The 20274-nt window shown below is 44.4% G+C and overlaps 1 protein-coding gene across 3 annotated transcripts in view; it reads left to right on the forward strand.

Annotated features, from left to right (window-relative positions):
• Nucleotides 1-20274, forward strand: part of CDK14 (cyclin dependent kinase 14) — a 547646-nt gene that overhangs the window by 130605 nt on the left and 396767 nt on the right. For 2 of the 3 annotated variants that reach the window (XM_040431136.1, XM_040431137.1), the window contains one exon: nt 2912-3157. In XM_040431136.1, coding sequence (XP_040287070.1) covers nt 2912-3157 — 246 coding nt within the window. The remainder of the gene's footprint in view (nt 1-2911; nt 3158-20274) is intronic. The other variant, XM_040431138.1, reaches the window with a different exon arrangement.

The raw sequence follows: 20274 nt of genomic DNA on the forward strand, positions 1-20274 counted from the left end.
GGCCATGCTGGAACCCATGAATATGGGGAAACTGAGTGGTGCAGGAGGGCCCATAATACGTTTCGCTGTGGGTCCCTTTGAGATCTGTGTACACCTCTGCTCAGGGTTGTTGCTTCATCCTGGATGATTGTTAAATCCTGATAACACTGAACACTGGCAAGTGCAAACTATAACCCCCAACATTTTAAACACGGCGTGGATCTAATTTCCACTGTACTCCTATTGGCATGCATAGTTTCCACTATTCCTTCCACTGGTGCCCCAGAATACCTGTAATGTACAATGTAGAAATTTCCATACAGTGCCAAAGATGCCCCATACAGTGCCAAAGATGCCCCATACAGTGCCAAAGGTGCCCCATACAGTGCCAAAGGTGCCCCATACAGTGCCAGAGATGCCCATACAGTGCCAAAGATGCCCTATACAGTGCCAGAGATGCCCAATACGGTGCCAGAGATGCCCTGTACATTGCCAAAGATGCTCCATACAGTGCCAAAGATGCCCAATATAGTGGCAAAAGTTCTCCATACAGTGTCAAAGATGCTCCATACAGTGCCAAAGATGCCCCATATAGTGCCAAAAGGGCTATACAGTGCTAAAGATGCCCCATAAAGTACAAAAGATGCCCAATACGGTGCCAGAGATGTTCTGTAACAGTCCCCAAAATACCTTCTTACAGTAATGGGAATAGTACCTTGGCGTCTGAAAGACAGTGCTCATGTCTGTGGTCTGACACTGACTTACATAGGCGCCATCTTGGTTTCTTTCTTAGATTTGTCACTTCAGCCAGTGGATTTAGCGCATTTGAAAATAATCACCAGCATGGTGCCAGAAATTCAGAACTACAATGCCAACATCCAAGCATATGCACACCAAAGCAAGGTGTTAAAGGAACCCCTAGAACAATGACTGGCATGCTTCAAAGCTGGTGGTGACCAACTTGTAATGGGCAGAGACCAGAGGGGCCACGCGGCTGCCCAAAGTTATTTGAGCAATGCAAACTCAATTCAGTTCATTAGGATGTCTGGAAAACTCCCTGATGAAGCATCATATCAGAAAAGGAACCTAAGGCCTCTTTCACACGGGCGTAGCGTGTGAGGGGCGGATAGGATGTGAGTGCGTCGCGAGAAAATCGTGAGAGTAGGTACGCAATGTCAGTCAGTTTTGACTGCGATTTGCGTTCCGATGTTCAGTTTTTATCGTGCGGGTGCAATGCATTTTGCACGCGCGTGATAAAAAACTGACTGTGGTACCCAGACCCGAACCAGGACTTCTTCACTGAAGTTCGGGTTTGGGTTTGGTGTTCTGTAGATTTTATTATTTTCCCTTATAACATGGTCATAAGGGAAAATAATAGCATTCTTAATACAGAATGCTTAGTAAAATGTAGATTAAGGTGTTAAAAAAAAAATAAAAATGTACTTACCTGTTCCAATTAATTGCGCAGCCGGCATCCTCTTCTTGCTTCTTCTTTCAGGACCTGCAAAAGGACCTTTGGTGACGTAATCGCGCTCACCAAGTGGTGAGCACGGTGACGTCAGCGCAGGTCCTGCTGAATGAAGATTGAAATCTTCTATCTTCATTCAGCAGAACCTACACTGACGTCATCGCGCTCAACGCGTGGTGAGCGCGATGACGTCACCGAAGGTCCTTTTCCAGCCAGGTCCCGCAAGAAGAAGAAGAAAGAAGACGATGCCGACTTTTATTTTTAACCCCACAATGGACCTTTTACTTAGCATTCTGAATTTAAGAATGCTATTATTTTCCATTATAACCATGTTATAATGGAAAATAATAAAGTAAATAGGGTCCCGGGTAACTCATCCCTCATCTCCTTAGCAACCATGCATGAAAATCGCATTGCATCCGCACTTGCTTACGATTTTCACGCATCCCCATTCATTTCTATGAGGCCTGCATTGTGTGAAAAACGCAGAATATAGAACATGCTGCGATTTTCACGCAACACACAAGTGATGCGTGAAAATCACCGCTCATCTGAACAAATGGGTCCAGATTCAGTGCGGGTGCAATGCGTTCACCTCACACATTGCACCCGCGAGGAATTCTCGCCCGTGTGAAAGGGGCCTAAGTCATTAAGGAATTGCATTTATAGCGATTATCAAGTATGCTGTTATTCTCATCCGTTAAAGAGGGTTGTCCAGGCAGTAAGAAATATATAATAAGGGCTCAGAATGATGTAAAAAATTTTAAAAAAATAATCATAGTGACCTTATTGATCCCCGGCTGATCGTTCCTGGTCCACTGTCGGTCTCTAATTCCTAGTGCCTCTTGGCACATACAAAATGCTGCTGTGTTTTAGAAACAGCGCCACCCTTGGATTGTATCTGGTAGGGCAGTCCAGTGTCATTGAAGTCAATGGATGCTGCAATACCACACACAACCTGTGAACAGGTGTGGAGCTGAAGAAATCAGCCATGTTTTTGCAGCCCTCTCATTGTCATACGAGGTAGGATTGGTTATCACTATTTTAGGGAATTGTTATTTTAATTTGTAACGTATTGGTATAAGATGAGCATAGGTGGACCTGAACGGTTAGATGGCATTACATAGGCTTGGCTTAGCTGGAAGCCTTTCTTTGCAGGTCTGCAGTACGGACAGCTGCTGCTTGTATTATGTGACGGTCACTGGTTCTGTTTGGGTTACACCAGGCAGATGATATGTCTCACGTTTCTGTTACTTAGGGATTGATTACTCAAGTCATTGTCGAGTCCTCCACAAACAATGTCCCCCCTCCTCCCCCGAAAGGAGCGGGTTCCCACTATCAAGCAAAAAACGATTCCTCTCTCTTTCAGACCTCAGGGACACGATGTACGTCTACTCATGGCTTGAGCGATAGTCTAACTTGGCCGGTTGTCTACATTAAGCTCTTTCCTTCTCGCCCCTCTAGATATGTGTCACCAAGATGTCCACACGCAACTACCAGGGAATGGACTCTGTGATCAAACCACTGGACACCATTCCTGAAGACAAGAAAGTCCGGGTTCAGAGGACTCAGAGCAGTTTTGACCCGTTCGAAAAGTCTGCAAACCAGGTGAAGAGAGTGCACTCTGAAAACAATGCATGCATTAACTTTAAGAGTGCCTCCGTGGGGAAGGAGTCTCCCAAAGTCAGACGTCATTCAAGCCCTAGCTCGGTAAGGCACTGTGTTGAAGCCTAGTGTGATCGAGAAGACTGGTTTAATTTGGTATAAGACTATACGGTGTTGGGGGATGGTATTATATAACGCGCACCAATACTTTGCTACCGTACATATCGACTAGTACCACTTATTTTGGTCATTAGACCTTAGACATGTATATATATATATATATATATAGAACTGGCCTCTGGAAGCCCCAGCAATTGGCCACCAACACCACATATTGCAGAAGATCCCTGGGAAGCCATATTATACATAGCTGAGTGAGAAGAGCGCCCCCCAACTGACTAGTAGTAAAGGGGGCTCACCATTGACAAGGGATGTGGATAGGAAGAGGAAAAAGGGGATGTCCCACCATAACATAGGTGCTCAGAGCAGATACTTACCACCTATCTTGTATTATCGTGGGGCAACCCTTTTAGGCTATGTTCACACTGATGTTAATCACATATTCTTAATATGGGGGTGGGGGCCACATCTTAGCTCTGGGACCAGGTGGTAGCAATGTTCCCCCACTTCTTAACTGGATAGAATCAGCTAACTCGTATCAGGAAGGGTGGGTGGTGAACATCTCCTAGGTGACCAAGGTGGTGGTAGCACCAGGACAGCTGTCCCATGTGCTTTCAGTTGAATCCAGCCCAGAATATATATGTTCTACGTCTATGTAAATCATGCCGAATATATTGTTAGGGAGCTCTGTATATGATGAATTGCAATGCCTCTGATCGGTGGGGGTCCGAATCTGCATCCAAGCCTTGAGGCCTCCTCATTGTATATCAAGCACAGCGTAGTCTATTGCATAGTGGCTGTGCTTGGTATTGCAGCTCTACAGTGGGATGCGAAAGTTTGGGCAACCTTGTTTATCGTCATGATTTTCCTGTATAAATCGTTGGTTGTTACGATAAAAAATGTCAGTTAAATATATCATATAGGAGACACACACAGAAGTGAAATGAAGTTGATTGGATTTACAGAAACTGTGCTATAATTGTTTAAACAAAATTAGGCAGGTGCGTAATTTTGGGCACCACAAAAAAAGAAATGAAATCAATATTTAGTAGATCCTCCTTTTGCAGAAATTCCAGCCTCTAAACGCTTCCTGTAGGTTCCAATGAGAGTCTGGATTCTGGTTGAAGGTATTTTGGACCATTCCTCTTTACAAAACATCTTTAGTTCATTCAGGTTTGATGGCTTCCGAGCATGGACAGCTCTCTTTAAGTCACACCACAGATTTTCAATTATATTCAGGTCTGGGGACTGAGATGGCCATTCCAGAACGTTGTACTTGTTCCTCTGCATAAATGCCTTAGTGGATTTTGAGCAGTGTTTAGGGTCGTTGTCTTGTTGACAGATCCAGCCCCGGCGCAGCTTCAGCTTTGTCACTGATTCCTGGACATTGGTCTCCAGAATCTGCTGATACTGAGTGGAATCCATGCGTCCCTCAACTTTGACAAGATTCCCAGTCCCTGCACTGGCCACACAGCCCCACAGCATGATGGAACCATCACCATATTTTACTGTAGGTAGCAGGTGTTTTTCTTGGAATGCGGTGTTCTTTTTCCTCCATGCATAACGCCCCTTGTTATGGCCAAATAACTCAATTTTAGTTTCATCAGTCCACAGCACCTTATTCCAAAATGAAGCTGGCTTGTCCCAATGTGCTTTAGCCCATCTCAAGCGGCACTTTGTGCTGTGGGCGGAGAACAGGCTTCCTCTGCATCGCTCTCGCAAACAGCATCTCCTTGTGTAAAGTGCGCCGAATGGTTGAACGATGCACAGTGACTTCATCTGCAGCAAGATGATGTTGTAGGTCTTTGGTGCTGGTCTGTGGGTTGACTCTGACTGTTCTCACCATTCGTTGCTTCTGTCTATCCGAGATTTTTCTTGGTCTGCCACTTCGAGCCTTAACTTGAACTGAGCCTGTGGTCTTCCATTTCCTCAATATGTTCCTAACTGTGGAAACAGAAGCTGAAATCTCTGAGAGCTTTCTGTATCCTTCCCCTAAACCATGATGGTGAACAATCTTTGTCTTCAGGTCATTTGAGAGTTGTTTTGAGACCCCATGTTGCTACTCTTCAAAGAAAATTAAAAGAGGAGGGAAACTTACAATTGACCCCCTTAAATACTCTTTCTCATAATTGGATTCACCTGTGTATGTAGGTCAGGGGTCACTGAGCTTACCAAGCCAATTTGAGTTCCAATAATTAGTTCTAAAGGTTTTGGAATCAATAAAATGACAACAGTGCCCAAATGTATGCACCTGCCTAATTTTGTTTAAACAATTATAGCACACTTTCTGTAAATCCAATAAACTTCATTTCACTTCTCAAATATCACTGTGTGTGTCTCCTATATGATATATTTAACTGACATTTTTTATCGTAACAACCAACGAGTTATACAGGAAAATCATGACGATTAACAAGGTTGCCCAAACTTTCGCATCCCACTGTATCCCATACACTTGAATGGGGCAGAACTGCAGAAAGAGGCTGCATTGCTCGTTTCAGCACCATGGCCCCTACAACAGCTGATCCACATGGGTGCCAGGAGTCAGACCCCTCACTGATCTGATATTGAAGACCTATCCTTAGGATATGTCCTCAATATTGAATACCCAGAAAACCCCTTTAAATGTAATAAACGTTACACTATAAATTCTATAAATGTATCATAACAGTTTCCTAAATCAAGATGAAAGCGGTAAACTGGAATGAATCCGCTGCCCACATGTATTTCTGTGGAGCTTAGATTAATGCCTAGATCACAATGCCTAATGGTGCAGACTCGGGCAGTCGTCCTGCTGGTTCTACTGCAGGTACACGCAAGATGTAAAAGTAAACAGCCCTTAAAATTGGCCGCTGATCTCTTATTTAAGATTTAAAGTGATGTGCGGCGGCATCAAAGGGAATGTCTCCTGGATGTATTTTTGGTGTTATTCATTAGTTGTATGTCTGTAAGATAGCAGTAATATGTTTGGTCTTTTACACCCTTTAGGGCATATTTTTTTATTATTGCATTTTTCCAGTTGGCTTTTATTAAAAAATGTTAACAGTTTGTTTGCTGAACCTGCAGACTGTTCCTTCTTCTCGGTGAATCCATCAGAAAGCTGCTCTGACGGCGTGATCCATAACCATTATTTCTTCACTCCTGACAGCTCATTAACACTTATTTAACCATATTCTAATTATTTGATCATAATTTAGCTTTACTGAGTGTTTATGAGCTGCTATGGAACCAGAGATAAGGGTTATAGATGGAGCTCAGATCAGCTCTCTGATGAATTCAGTTAGTTCTGACAAAGCTTAGTGGAGACCCCAGAAATACCAAACCCGCCCCGGAGTGCAGTAGGATGGGTGTATTATGGCAGCTGCTATTAATGGGTCAAGAAAAATACCATAGGGCGGGAGTTTTTTTTGGGATAGTATTGGAAATCACTCCATGTATTCTACGTCCTGTCCTGGACTTTTAGCACAACAGACAATCTTGCTTAACTCTCTCAGTCAGACCATCACTGTGACCATAGAGAGTCCTTCTGTAGTGACTGTAGAGCATCACACATTACACTGATCAATGGAGGGCTCTTCTGTGGACATCTATATCTAAGTGGGCCAAGAGAACAATAGAGCTGTCGAACTGTTATCCTAATTCTACACCTACTATTAGTGATGATAGATTCGGATTCGTCCTGTTTTGGATTAATCCGAATATTTTTGTGGTTACATTAAATATGATGAGTTCACAATCGCCATATTCACGATGTAATATATGCGAATCTAAAATCATGAATGAAAATTGGCAAATTATTATTTTTTTTTTTTAAATGTGCTTTCTATGAATGGGGCAGATGTACTAAAAGTGTAGATGGCCTAAGCTTAGACCTGCACCAGATTTGTCACAGGGGCTCAGGGTGGATGATAAATGAGGTGCAGGGATAGACACTTCTGTCCAATTTTATACCCACTATTGTTTGGTTTACTTTGCAGCAGAGTTTGGCTCCCGGATCGTGGTGCACTCGTAAACCACGCCCTTTTCAAAGCCACGCCCCTTTTTCAATAAGCCACACTGCGGAACATTTCTGTAAACCTAGATGGGCCAAATTGTACCATGTTTTGTCACAATTTATGCCAAAATGTAGGAGATTTCATTTTAGCAAATGTGGGCCTCCAATTTTTTTAAAATCCCCTTTTCGGATGGAAGGAACCCTTTAAAGGGAATCTATCACCAGTTTTATGGTCCCGTATCTAAGGGCAGTATAAACTAGTGAAAAATTTCCTTAGAAAAACATTGGGTAGCTTGCTTCAATTGTCCCAGCCATTTTGCTGAAATTGAGCAGCTCCAGCTCTGGAGTCCTCCTGGAAGTCAGTATAATAGTCAATTCACATAAGGTTGAGTTCACATCAGAAGAACAGAAAAATAAAGAAAAAAACGGATTCTTTGCATCAGTTCTGCACTTTTGGCATCCGGTTTAACCATTTCTGTCTGAGATCCATTCTTTTAGGTGGAAAAAAAAAGTCCTGCATTCAATGGCTAAAACGGATGCCAAATGTCCATAACTGATGCTCAGGATCCGTTTTTTTTTTTTACAGGATCCGTTTTTTCTCTCTTTATTTTTCTGTTCTTCAGAAGAACTGAAGAATAATCGGTGATGTGACCTGTCCCTAAGTAAATCCAGCATTTTACACAGGGAACCTGTCCCCAGTTTATCCTGTCCTTAATTTGGGCAGCATAAAACTGCTGACAGATTCCCTTTAAGGGCCAATTATATGATGCAATGATCAGCTGAATGATCGCTCATACGATTGTTCATTCCTGATCATTCTGCAGTATAAGTCTGCCCTTAAAGGGAATCTGTCAATTGAACCTCTCATGTGGGCATATAAACAACCGTCTTCACTGCATCACCTCATGTAAAAGGGATGTGCAGCCAACACTAATGCAACAATATGAGAGGTGTAAGGGAACGAATGATCCCAAGGACGATCATTCAGATCTCTTCCAATAGTTGCAACATGAAATTTATAAACAAGCGATTTGCTACATTGGCGATCAGCATTCGTTATGGACAGATACTTAAAAGGACCCTTAGCCCTGTATCTAAATACCCTGACCAAGGCAGCGTTGTGCCCTCTGGCTCTCCGCACCCAGGACGCCTGACTCAGCAGCACCCCCCTGTGGCTCGGTCTCGCACTCTTCCAGGACGATCATAATTGCTGGATTTATTCTGTCATTTGATCATTTCTGGATTACCGGATGACGAACTAAAGAAGTTTCACTAGATCATATTAGTATAGGGATTTTAGAACTGTATAACAAAGGGACATCTGCGCTTTCATCACCTCACAGACTTTGCCACATTATATACAGCATTGCGGTGAACGGCGCTCTCGCAGAATTTGTCGCAGTGACTGATTAAAGTCTGCTTTTCCAAGGTTGAATGATGGCATTGTGAGGTAGGACAGGCACACCTCGTGTAAGTTATACTGATGAATTCACCGGGGATGAGGACGGCGGCTAGTGTAACATCCTACAGGAAATTTTACTCTATTTAATGCACATTCTTGAAAATTGGCCAATTTCAGGACATTTTTCATACAATAGAAAATCCGGAACATTTATGGAAACCCTAGGAGGAAAAATCTATGATTTAACTGTGCGATTTTCGCTTTGAAATTACTTGTCATCAATAGAGATCATAGCCCTTACAATAGTATTCCACAATGCCGCGGCCGCTCCATGTATTCATGTTCCTCCATAAGCTTCTGTGCATTCCTTGCTATGTTGATCCTTCATAGCGTAGTAGTATGGGTTCTTAAAGGAGTTGCCTTTTCTTGTCAAGTGTAGTATGAATATGAAGTTTTATTCTGCCAGATTCTGGTCTTGCAAGTGTCCAGGAGGTGGGGCTTCACTGTGCTGTTTGGGTTGAGCTGCTTCGTAGCCCCTCCCCTCTACTCTGAATGACATCTGTACTGGTCTCCTGGTTGAATGCTGCAGCTGTCATCCGCAGGCTGTGAAGCAACTCAAAGCAGAGAACACTTCACACTGAAGCTCTGCCGGACACTTGTAGGAGCAGAATCTTGCAGACTAAAAGTTCATAGTCGCACTACTCCTGATAATAAAAGCTTCACAAATTGTTTGTTTGTCCTGCAGTCAGCATTTTAGCATGATCAAAACTGCTGACATACTCCCTTTAAAGGGAACTTGTCAACTCAATTCTTATCTTCCCCTCCCCCCCAAAAAAAAAAATCCTTCCCTAGAAGTTTCCTTATGCTAATGTAGAACTTTATATGAAAAAAATATTCCTTCCTTCGGTAAATCTGTTTCTCAGGGATGAAAGTGCAGGCAGCCTCGGGGTGTACGGATAAAGATATCACACTCTCTGAGAACACACATTTCCCGAACGCTGCACATTTTTATTTTACTGCTGTAGAAATGCTTTATGTGATGTCTCAGGGGATTCTGGGAACGTCCTGTAAATAAGAAGTCGGTTGTGCAGGCATTAACACATATTTATGGACCCCGCGTAGAAGAACGTTATGCTGTGTGCAATATGAGGCTAGAGTCATCCAGCAAATCGCGCTTAAATTGCAGCATAACCGGGGTGCAAGCATCACAAAAAGCCACAATTTTACCGCTACTTGTGACTACCAAAGGACGCCATGCTGCTCTAGCCATTAGGGTCTTGCTGATAATCATTTCGCAGGTGTTTGGCGACTTTAAATTAAACGAGAGGGTGCATGCAGAGCACAGGTGAAGCAAAGCACAGGAACCCTATTCTAGCAATAAGTGGGGGGCCATAAGTTGGACCGATCTAACACTTATGACTAGTGTTGAGTGAATCGAAGCATCTGAAGCTGAATTCGATCCGAAGTTTAGGAAAAATTCGCCGTATTTCTTTGCGCTTCGCGGTAACAATTTTTCCTAAAATGGCAACTAGAGTTGTCTTAGAACGGATGAAAAAAACACCTCATCCACTTGCTCGCCTAGAGACAGTCCGCTCCTCTGTTGAGTGGCAAAGACCTGCTGAAGGACCTGCGCTGGGCGTGATGATCAGTGATGACATCACCAAGTGATCATACTGGGTGATGCAGGTCCTTCGGCGGGTCTATTCCACTCTAGAGGAGCGGACTGTCTCTGCGCGAGCAAGTTGATGAGGTGAGTGTTTTGTTTTTAAACCCATTGCACTAGCGTATTACCATTTTTACCGGCCGTTAGATGGGTGCACTTCTGCCTAAGCGGCCGTTAAAAACAGTCCCATTGATTGATAGGCTGAATAGGGTTTTAACATAGCGATTCGTGATGAATTAATTCGTAACAAATCAAATTTCTTGTCGAAGTTTGGCGAAGCTGCCGGATCAAATTTTTCTAAACTTCGCTCATCTCTACTTATGGCCATTCCAGTGGATACGTATAGCTGTTTTCTCAAACACTTTACCCTCCAGGCCTTACCATGGAAGTAATTGAACCAACCTAAGAGGAGTTTACATTTCCAGGCACAGTGGACCCTAGTTCACTTTCGGGTCACCGTTCTAGAGATAGGTGTGGGTCTAAGAGGTGGGTCCCGTACCTATTGGACATTGGTGGCATATCCTAGTGAAGTTTAAGATAGGCCAACCCCTTTAGATGTGAAACCTCTTCCTACCTGCAGCCACCACTAGGGGGAGTTCACTGTATACAGTTTAGTATTGAGATGTATTAGCAGTATACAGTAAGCTCTTATCTGACATTGGTACCATATTTTAGCGATACATCACCAAATGGGATGGGACAATCTCTTTACTGTAACTCTGTCTCTGTGCAGGTGATTTGGAACTCTGCATCAAAAAATGCAACTCTGGCCTCTGTAAAGATATTTTATAAGCATTGAATTTTGGACCTGATAATAGGTGGAGATTCACCTTAAAGCAGCTAAAAAGGTGGCGTTTCACTTTAAGACTCCGCAAAAGGAGAATAATTGCTATTAAATTAATATTTACACTTCCCATAATTAACAGTAAGTGCCCCCTGCTGGAAACGGTTCTTTCCGTAGAAATAAAAAATACCCCTAATACCTGCGTTGCAGCGATGAAGAGTGACATTCTCAAGCTGTTTTCTGCCATAAAAGATGCATGAGACACATAATCCCCACCGTTTGTGTAAGAGGCGTCAGGTAGTTTTGGATTTAATCTTCCATTAAGGCTCCTTTTTATTGTCTCCCTGGAGTTTCCTGAAAAAGTAGCAGGTGTTGTTATGATACTTGGTGACGATGAATGACACTGTGGGGATGGAACGAGATCATTTTTATATAAAAAAAATAAAAAATATCTGTATGTACACATACTAATGCTATGCTTGTATTTTATACCTTTTTTATGGGTATAGTTTTTATTATTATTATAATTTTTTTTTTTTATTATGAGTTTTGCTTTAGATGAGTCTCACTTATTTTATGTTCAGCTTCATTATACACAAGGAAAATTTTATATTTTTCATGAATTAAACATGAAAGCGTTCCCAATAGAACACTTACCACAAGGGATTTCCCCAGTTAAATCGACACTAATGTAACACGCTCACAGCACGTCCTTTTCTTGATGTGACTATTCTAGATGACTGTCCTGAGTATTTTCTGGTTAGGTACTTCATAGCATTATATTTTGGAGGAAAACTTGGCTTATTTTTTGTAAAAAATAAATAAAAATAGGACAATTACGAGGACATATTTTGAGTGATCAACATCAAATGCTACAGATGTGTTCTCCTTAACTCTTGGCTCAGCATATCCCAAGATGCATGGTGCCAGCTTTGCAAAAAAAAAACAACACAAAAAAACAAAAAACAATAAAACAAAAACATGATTTTGTGATACTCTGTCATGAGATGTCTATTTATGAGCGGTCACCCAGTGGTTATGTTGTGTGTTACAGCCAGTTTAGGGTTTTGCTAGCAGGTTGCAATATTGAATTGAATGGGTTTCATGAGAAATTGGTGTCCTTAAAGAGGACCTCTCCCCACTCCTGACTTGCCTGTTTTAATAGCTTCATGTATTCCCCATTTAATAACAATTCTGGAGCATCTATTCTCATGTCTGCATGTTGTGCCGTTCCTTTATTATTACTACTAGAAGTTATGAATGAATTGCTAGCAGTCTGCAGTAAGGGTACAGAGGGGAGGTAACCAGTTGGGGGTGTGTACCTGCACAGTCTGAAAATTGCTGCACTGATTGGATAGAGTGAGTCTGTGCAGGTACACGCCCCCAACTGGTTACCTCCCCTCTGTACCCTTACTGCAGACTGCTAGCAATTCATTCATAACTTCTAGTAGTAATAATAAAGGAACGGCACAACATAGAGCCATAAGAATAGATTTTCTAGAATTGTTATTACATAGGGAATGCATGAAGCTATTAAAACAGGAATGTCAGGAGTGGTGAAAGCCTGAAAGGTCCTCTTTAAAGAGGTTTATGTGGCCTCCTCACAGCATACCAGGCACAGCGCCCCACATTGTATAGTGGCTGTGCTTGATACAGCCCAGCCCTATTCAAAGGTTTTACTAGCATGTTTTAACAAAGCTAGAAACAACCCTGTACTTCATCTGGATTCAGAGATCTCCCCAATCACTGCTCCAATTGCTCTTCTAAATTCTCCTCCGGCTGGCAGCTGTCACGACTGTGACTGATCCAGACAGGTCTAGGAGGAGAAGGTCGCAGCGACTTGCTACTCGCGATAGCTTGTGAGTTTGCTCCGTGGTTCAGAGTATGTCATCTGGGTTTTGCCTTGTGAACCTTTTTGTCCTGACTGGGAGTTTGTAGGCATCCTTCTCAGGTGAGTCCTGTCTGCCACTCCCAGCTACTATATTAGTTTCAGTTTCACTTGCAGTCATTGCCAGATATAGTCCTTACTTCCAGTGCTACTCTGACCTTGGAAGGAGATCGTTTGATGGTGTTGCTGTGGAGCTCTTGTCCGGCGTGGACTGTCGTGTTTGGGATCGCCTTCTCTGCTCGTGACTGGATAAGTCTATCTCTGCTGTTGTTTGTTTGTTGCTGTCTTCCCCTGTTGTTTTCCTAGACGTGAGTGATGGTGATTAGCGCTCCCATCGGCCTTTCCCCAGTCCAGTCTTGTTAGGGTGACTGAGGGTTTAGGCATCCTGCTCGCCGCACGGGTTCACACCCCGTCTAGGGTATCAGGGCAGACAGGTGCCAGCTTAGGGTTAGTCAGGGGTGGCCATTCTATTTCCCATCCGTAGATAAGGGTCCCCCTTCCCCTCCGTCTGGTGCGACACGACTGCTGCTGGGCTAGCGGTCGTGACAGTATATCTGGCCTTTAAAAAAAAAAAGTGACATTTCATTTTTATTTTTTTTTGCTTGCTGTTTTGCTTTGTATTTTGTCTGTTCCACTATGGATCCGGTTTCGGTTTTGGCGAAACAATTACAGGGGTTATCCCTTGAAGTGGCAGGATTAAAAGCAACAGTGCTGCAGCAGCAATCTTTGGGTTCCACGGTTGCTACGGGAAACCAAGGTACTCCTGAGCCAAAAGTGGCTTTACCTGATAGGTTCTCAGGAGGGAGAGACCAATTTGTAACCTTCAGAGAAGCTTGCAAATTGTTCTTCAGGTTACGCCCTAGATCCTCCGGCGGTGAGGAACAACGGGTGGGCATTGTAATTTCTCTCCTGCAAGGAGATCCGCAGGCTTGGGCTTTCTCCCTACCATCAGACTCTCCGGCCTTACGATCAGTGGAGGAGTTTTTTGAAGCCCTGGGTCTCGTATATGATGACCCGGACAGGGTCTCACTGACGGAGTCTAAGCTACGTAGACTTCGGCAAGAGAACCGGTCTGCTGAACTATATTGTTCCGAATTCCGTAGGTGGGCTACTGATACGTTATGGAACGACTCGGCCCTTAGGAGTCAGTTCTGCCAGGGGTTGTCTGGAAAATTAAAAGACGCGCTGGCAGTATACGAGGTCCCTGGGTCTCTTGAGGCTGCTATGTCTCTGTCCATAAGAATCGACAGACGGCTCAGGGAGAGACTATTAAGTTTTACGGAGGCCTCTATAGGGCAGGGATCGGTCTGTTATGGTCCAGTCGAACCAATGCAAATAGGGGGCGCCACTAGACGGGTGAATCCTCCTAAGTTCCGCCGTAGGTCAGAGATTTGTTTTCGTTGTGGGGGGAGGGGTCATTTTGTAAAGGTTTGTCCCTCAGAACCCAAGAGACCACAAACAAAGGAGCCGCCGGAAAACTAGAGTCCCCAGATTGTGCGGAGGAGAACAGTCTGGGCGTATTCGTTTCCTCCATACACATGTCTCAGTTTTTGAAGCACCAAAAAACAACTATATCATAAATATCTCGCATGGAGTTATTTGTATTATCACCTACACAGCTCAGAGAGCAACCACACAGAGAGTAATTTTAATTAATTATTCTTTATTAGATATCCAACATGATAGATGGTATATCAGTTAAAAAACATATACAAAAGACAGTACTTACTGGGAACAGATCGGTGTTACAATAAATGTATAAAAACAGAGTAAGCTCCAAACCAATAAGGGACTAGTATCCCCCCGTTCACAGTGGCGCAGTATCAGCTAGGTGTGGCGCATATAGCAATAGAGGCATCCAGAGCATACATACACCAACACTCCAAACATTTAAGGGAGTGTAAGCCTGGATGCCGCCCACAACAAGCGGAGACTGCAGGAGATAAGGGGGGAAAAAACACTGTTTAAAGTGCAAGTGCAATAAATACCTACTGACCCTGGTCTGAAACAGCCGCCCGACGATCGTTTCGCAAAGTGCTTCCTCTTGGGGCCTTATTGGTTTGGAGCTTACTCTGTTTTTATACATTTATTGTAACACCGATCTGTTCCCAGTATGTACTGTCTTTTGTATATGTTTTAAAACTGATATACCATCTATCATGTTGGATATCTAATAAAGAATAATTAATTAAAATTACTCTCTGTGTGGTTGCTCTCTGAGCTGTGTAGGTGATAATGTCTCAGTTTTTGTTGTCCGCTACCGTTGAGGCGGGCAATAAAACTGAGATCTGTTCCGTCTTTTTGGACAGTGGGGCGGGGGTCAACTTGGTGGATTCACGGTTTGCTCAGGCTCTGGGTTTTACTCCGGAACCGGTATGCAGAACTATTCCTGTTTTTGCCATCGACTCCTCCCCTCTTACTCAGAGAGAGTTAACTCAGATCATCCATAATATCCATCTGCAGGTAGGGGACCTCCATAAAGAGCATATCTCGTGTTATGTCCTGGACGGTCTTCCGGCTCCTATGGTATTGGGGCTTCCCTGGCTGGTGACTCACAATCCTGTGGTGGATTGGCAGGCCGGGGAGATTGTGGAGTGGAGTGAACATTGTAAGGACAACTGCTTGAGAAGTAGGTGCTCTACACTCTCTGTAACATCTTTACCTGCCTTTCTGTCAGATTTTATGGATGTGTTCTCTGAGAAGGGTTGTCAGGGGTTACCACCTCATCGTCCATATAATTGCCCGATTAATCTATTACCTGGGGCAAAACTACCTAAAACCCGGTTATACAATCTTTCCGGCCCGGAGAGGAAGGCTATGAAAGATTATATTTCGGAGAGTTTGGCTAAGGGACACATCAGACCCTCTTCTTCACCTGTGGCTGCAGGGTTCTTTTTCGTTAAAAAGAAAGATGGGGGCCTACGTCCTTGCCTGGATTTCCGGGAATTAAACCGGATAACTATCTGAGATCCCTATCCTCTTCCTCTCATTCCCGACCTCTTTAATCAGGTTGCTGGTGCTAAATGGTTCTCCAAAATGGATCTCAGAGGAGCCTATAACCTGGTTCGCATCAAAGAGGGGGATGAGTGGAAGACGTCTTTTAATACTCCGGAAGGGCATTATGAAAATCTGGTCATGCCATTTGGTCTTACTAATGCGCCTGCAGTATTCCAACATTTTGTCAACGATATTTTTAGTCACCTTATCGGGAGATTTGTTGTGATATATCTTGATGACATCCTGGTCTATTCCCCGGATCTGGATACACATAAGATCCATGTGAGACAAGTGCTGCAGATATTAAGGGCCAACAAATTGTTTGCTAAGTTAGAAAAATGTGTGTTCGCCGTAAAAGAACTGCCATTTCTGGGGTATGTGTTGTCAGATTCAGGTTTCCGCATGGATCCAGAGAAAGTCCGGGCGATTATAGACTGGGATCTGCCTGAGAACCTGAAGGCATTGCAACGCTTCCTGGGGTTTGCTAATTTTTATAGAAAGTTTATAAAGAACTATTCCTTGGTGGTCAAACCACTGACGGACATGACCCGAAAGGGATCCGATTTTTCCAAATGGTCACATGCAGCCAAAACTGCCTTTGCATCTCTGAAGTAGAGATTCACCTCGGCCCCTATTCTCGTACAGCCAGATGTCTCGCTTCCTTTTATTGTAGAGGTTGACGCATCAGAGGTGGGGGTGGGAGCGGTACTATCTCAGGGCCCGTCCCCTGGTGAATGGCGTCCGTGTGCTTTCTTTTCGAAGAAATTGTCTACTGCAGAAAGGAACTATGATATTGGCAACAGGGAACTTTTGGCTATTAAGTTGGCTTTTGAGGAGTGGCGTCATTTTTTGGAGGGGGCGGTTCATCCCGTCACGGTGATTACTGATCACAAAAACGTATTATATCTGGAGTCTGCTAAACGTCTCACCCCTAGACAGGCTCGGTGGTCGTTATTTTTTACTAGGTTTAATTTTGTAATAACCTATCGCCCGGGGGCAAAAAATACTAAGGCGGATGCATTGTCTCGAAGTTTTCCTGGAGGGGGTGATGTTGAGGTACCAGAGCCCATTCTGCAAAAGGGGGTGGTGGTCTCTGCATTACACTCAGGTTTGGAGGGGAGGGTGTTGGAAGCTCAGGGGGACGCCCCGGCCTCCTGCCCCTCGGGTAAACTGTTTGTGCCAGAAAATTTACGACTGGAGATACTAAAAGAACACCATAACTCCACACTGGCAGGACACCCAGGTAGTAGGGCAACCTCTGAGTTAGTGTCTCGTCGGTTCTGGTGGCCTAAATGGCGCCAGGAGGTGTTGAATTTTGTGTCTGCATGTGCTACCTGTGCTCGTTCTAAGGTAGATCATACTCGTCCGGCAGGGCGTCTTTTACCTCTGGCCATCCCCAACAGGCCTTGGACGCACCTGTCAATGGATTTCATTACGGATCTACCAGTATCAGCGGGGAAGACTGTTATTCTTGTAGTTGTTGACAGATTCAGTAAAATGGTGCACTTTATTGCTCTTGCCGCATTGCCTAACGCTAACACACTGGCTCAGGTTTTTATTGACCACATCGTTAAGCTTCACGGGGTCCCTTCCGATATTGTTTCGGATCGTGGTACCCAATTCGTTTCTAAATTTTGGAAAGCTTTTTGTTCTCGTTTAGGGGTTCATCTGTCGTTTTCTTCATCTTTCCATCCACAGTCCAACGGTCAGACTGAACGTACCAATCAAAACCTAGAGACATATTTGAGATGCTTTGTTTCCGAAAATCAGGAGGAATGGTCATCTTATTTACCGTTAGCCGAGTTTGCCATTAATAATCGTCGTCAAGAATCCACCGATAAGTCACCATTTTTTGGTGCGTATGGTTTCCATCCTCAGTTTTGTACGTTTAGTGAGGGGGGGCCGTCTGGGATTCCCCGAGGAGGAACGATTTGCGTCTTCACCTTCTTCAGTGTGGCAGAGTGTGCAAGAAAGTTTGAAGAGAATTGGTGGTAGATACAAACGTGTGGCTGATAGGAAGCGCTCTGAAGGTCCGGACCTTGGGGTGAATGACTTGGTGTGGTTGTCTACCAGAAATATCAAGTTGAAGGTTCCCTCGTGGAAATTAGGTCCGAGATTTATTGGTCCTTATAGGGTAATTAAGATCATTAACCCGGTGGCTTTTCGTCTGGAGCTACCTCAGACTCTAAGGATCCATAATGTCTTCCACAGATCTCTGCTTAAGAGATATGTAGAACCTCCTGAATCATTGCCACTACCGCCTCCACCGGTGGTTGTTGATGGCAGTCTTGAGTTTCAGGTAGAAAAGATTGTTGATTCACGATATGTTCGCCGCTCTCTTCAGTACCTGGTGCACTGGAAAGGTTAAGGTTCCGAAGAGAGAATGTGGGTTCCAGCATCAGAGATAAAAGCGGACAGACTCATTCGGGCTTTTCATAGCTCCCATCCGGAGAGGCCTGGTCTTGAGGGTCCAGGGGCCCCCCCTTGTAGAAAGGGGGGTACTGTCACGACAGTGACTGATCCAGACAGGTCTAGGAGGAGAAGGTCGCAGCGACTTACTACTCGCGATAGCTTGTGAGTTTGCTCCGTGGTTCAGGGTATGTCATCTGGGTTTTGCCTTGTGAACCTTTTTGTCCTGACTGGGAGTTTGTAGGCATCCTTCTCAGGTGAGTCCTGTCTGCCACTCCCAGCTACTATATTAGTTTCAGTTTCACTTGCAGTCATTGCCAGATATAGTCCTTACTTCCAGTGCTACTCTGACCTTGGAAGGAGATCGTTTGATGGTGTTGCTGTGGAGCTCTTGTCCGGCGTGGACTGTCGTGTTTGGGATCGCCTTCTCTGCTCGTGACTGGATAAGTCTATCTCTGCTGTTGTTTGTTTGTTGCTGTCTTCCCCTGTTGTTTTCCTAGACGTGAGTGATGGTGACTAGCGCTCCCATCGGCCTTCCCCCAGTCCAGTCTTGTTAGGGCGACTGAGGGTTTAGGCATCCTGCTCGCCGCACGGGTTCACACCCCGTCTAGGGTATCAGGGCAGACAGGTGCCAGCTTAGGGTTAGTCAGGGGTGGCCATTCTATTTCCCATCCGTAGATAAGGGTCCCCCTTCCCCTCCGTCTGGTGCGACACGACTGCTGCTGGGCTAGCGGTCGTGACAGCAGCTCATGGGGCATACCCTTTCTCAGGACGTGTGTCCTTTCTGCTGCAGCTTTCTCCCTGTCCTAGTTTAGGGGGCATGTCCTGTCTACTTTAGCTTCATCCCTGTTACAATTTAGGGGTGTGTCCTTTCTGCTACAGATTTCTACCTATCACGTTTCTGGGTGAGTGTCCTTACTGAAAGTTTGTACCTTTCTACGTCAGCTTTTCTCTATCATAGATCAGGAGGTTTGGCCTTTCTTGTGTAGCTTTGTCCCCATCACAGCTTAGGGAGCAGAACTTCTCTTCTGCAGCTGTCTCCCTGTCACTACTGTCACAGCTTCTAACAATACATATGACTGGCGGCAGTTGAAGGCTGGAACTGAGCATGTGTGACCACCTCAGTAGGTGGACATGCATGCGACTCTACAGATTAAACACCAGGGGGTGCCACTATAACAAAGTAAGGAGAATATCTCACAACTGGAGCTTTTTTGAAACAAAGTAAATTACTAAAGTAATTAGTTTTTCATGCTGAATCAGGGCTCGTACACATGACCATGGTTTGGGTCCGATCAGCATTTTTTTGTGGGTCGGATGTGGATCCATTCACTTAAATAGGGCAGTAAAACACAGACAGCACTCTGTGTGCTGTCCGCATCCGCACGCCCGTTCCATATTGTCCACAAAATTATAAAACATGTCCTATTCTTGTCCACATTATGGACAAGGATAGCACTATTAGGGGCTGCATGTTCCGTTCGGTAGGATATGGAATACACATGGCCGGTTTTGCAATTTGCTGTTTTGCAATTTGCAGACTGCAAAACAGCCAACGGTCATGTGCATGAGCCCTTATAATAATATTCAGCGAGGATGGGAGTGGTAGTCGTGGCCCTAATTGGGGTAGTAATACTCCCTGGGCTGTGCAGTTCTAGGAGGGCACACCCTTTCTTCCCTCAGGACACACCCTGGTGTAGGTGCTCTTGCCTGGTGGTAGCTGGAGTATGGATGAGGTGGCTGGTGGATGAAGAATGGGGGAGACAACAACCAGGCCTGTAGATTGTAATAAATACAGCTTCTCTTTACTGCGGTTGATAATGGGAATAGTAGTACAAATAGTGGCAAAGACATAGTGGGTCATTTACAAACAGATATATGCCAAAAAGTGGCATATGTGTGTTGCAGATTGCGGGGCAAAGGTTAAAGGTCTAAAAAAAGGGTGTGTGGCATGTACGTGTGTCG

This window comes from Bufo bufo, chromosome 5 (genome assembly GCF_905171765.1).
Source record: "Bufo bufo chromosome 5, aBufBuf1.1, whole genome shotgun sequence".
NCBI classification, from domain to species: Eukaryota; Metazoa; Chordata; class Amphibia; order Anura; family Bufonidae; genus Bufo; species Bufo bufo.